Source organism: Verticillium alfalfae, genomic scaffold (genome assembly GCF_000150825.1).
Source record: "Verticillium alfalfae VaMs.102 supercont1.5 genomic scaffold, whole genome shotgun sequence".
NCBI classification, from domain to species: domain Eukaryota; kingdom Fungi; phylum Ascomycota; class Sordariomycetes; order Glomerellales; family Plectosphaerellaceae; genus Verticillium; species Verticillium alfalfae.
The window spans coordinates 1,522,044-1,523,303 of NW_003315034.1; the positions used below are offsets into that span (position 1 = coordinate 1,522,044).

The 1,260-nt window shown below is 56.7% G+C and overlaps 2 protein-coding genes across 2 annotated transcripts in view; both read left to right on the plus strand.

Annotated features, from left to right (window-relative positions):
* The window catches only part of VDBG_04787 (predicted protein), a gene marked incomplete at both ends in the record, with an annotated part of 1,671 nt that extends 1,219 nt beyond the window's left edge, over positions 1–452 (plus strand). Inside the window, 2 exons of the mRNA XM_003005135.1 lie at positions 69–333; positions 393–452. Coding sequence (XP_003005181.1) covers positions 69–333; positions 393–452 — 325 coding nt within the window. The remainder of the gene's footprint in view (positions 1–68; positions 334–392) is intronic.
* Positions 453–863: 411 nt separating this feature from the next.
* The window catches only part of VDBG_04788 (pre-mRNA-splicing factor ATP-dependent RNA helicase PRP43), a gene marked incomplete at both ends in the record, with an annotated part of 2,480 nt that continues 2,083 nt past the window's right edge, over positions 864–1,260 (plus strand). Inside the window, one exon of the mRNA XM_003005136.1 lies at positions 864–1,019. Coding sequence (XP_003005182.1) covers positions 864–1,019 — 156 coding nt within the window. The remainder of the gene's footprint in view (positions 1,020–1,260) is intronic.

Here is a 1,260-nt window from a genome sequence, read left to right on the forward strand (position 1 = left end):
TGTGATGTATAGTGCCGAGCGAAGGACTGCGCAACGAGACGAGGAAGAACGGCTGGGACTCGTCACAGCAGATGGAGCAGACGATGCGTGGTCTCAACTCGCGACAAGTCGCAGCAGCGTGGTTCGGGCAAGTCCTCGGCGGCGGAGAAGAGCAAGTACGTCTTCCTCGACGAGGACGACGACGAGAACAACCAGGCGCTTGAGGACGAGGCGACGATTGACCGCCAGATGGACGAGCTCAGCGGCGCCGTCTCCGTCCTCAACAGGGTCGCCAAGGCACAGACCCAGACGGTCCAGAGGCAGATTGTCACGGCCGACAGAATCAACGAGAAGGTCAGTCGCTTTGCCGCGGGCCGTTGCGGTGTACAAACTCTTGCTAACACGGTCTGCAGACGGACATGGTGGATGATGGTGTCAGGCTCAACAGGGCCCGTCTCGACCGCATCAAATAAGCTGTATTGGGAAATGGGAGGATCGACGGCATGCTACTACCTAGTTTGGAGTAATGGAGTTTATTTCAGGTTTACTTCCTCGAGTAGTGATGGTGAAACCGTCCATGCACGTGTTCATTTTCAGTGGCCGCGTTCCCTCAACTTGCCGTCGCTTTATCGTTCAGTCGCTTCGAAGTCTGCCAGCGGAGAGCAGAAAATCGTAGACTGAGTCAACCAGGATCCTGGCTCTGTCCATATTGCTCGTCTTCAGACCAAACCGCTACAAGTCTGACTGTGTTGAGGACCATGTGTGGATCCGAGGGGGTGTGGACTTTTAGCCACACCCTGTGCGACCCCAACCTCTGACCCCATCAAATTTTCTGAGATGCTCATCATCCTCTGTGAGACCAACTCAATCACGAAAGAATCGCCATGGGGGACCCAAAGGGCGGCGAGCCCAAGAGCAAGAAGCGCAAGCTCAACAACCAGAATGTACTCAAGGTCGGCAACAAAGTCATCTCCCTCGAGGGGTACCTCAATCCGCCAGCAAAGAAGCCCCCCCCCGCAGCCAGAAACCAACACCCAGCAGTGAGCGTCCGCAAAAACAGCCCAAAGAAAAACGGCAGCAGAACGACAGGGCGCTTTCCGCCCAGGGAAGACCGCAAATCGCGACAGTCCCAGACGAAAGAGGGATGGGCGGGCGCCTTCCCAACATCGCAAGGACAAGAAGCCCTTTGCCAAGAATGGCCCGGACGTCCCGCTGGAAGGAGGACCCCGTCTTGCTCGAGTCCCGCAAGAACTTTCCATCTGGGCCATCGCGACGAGATCA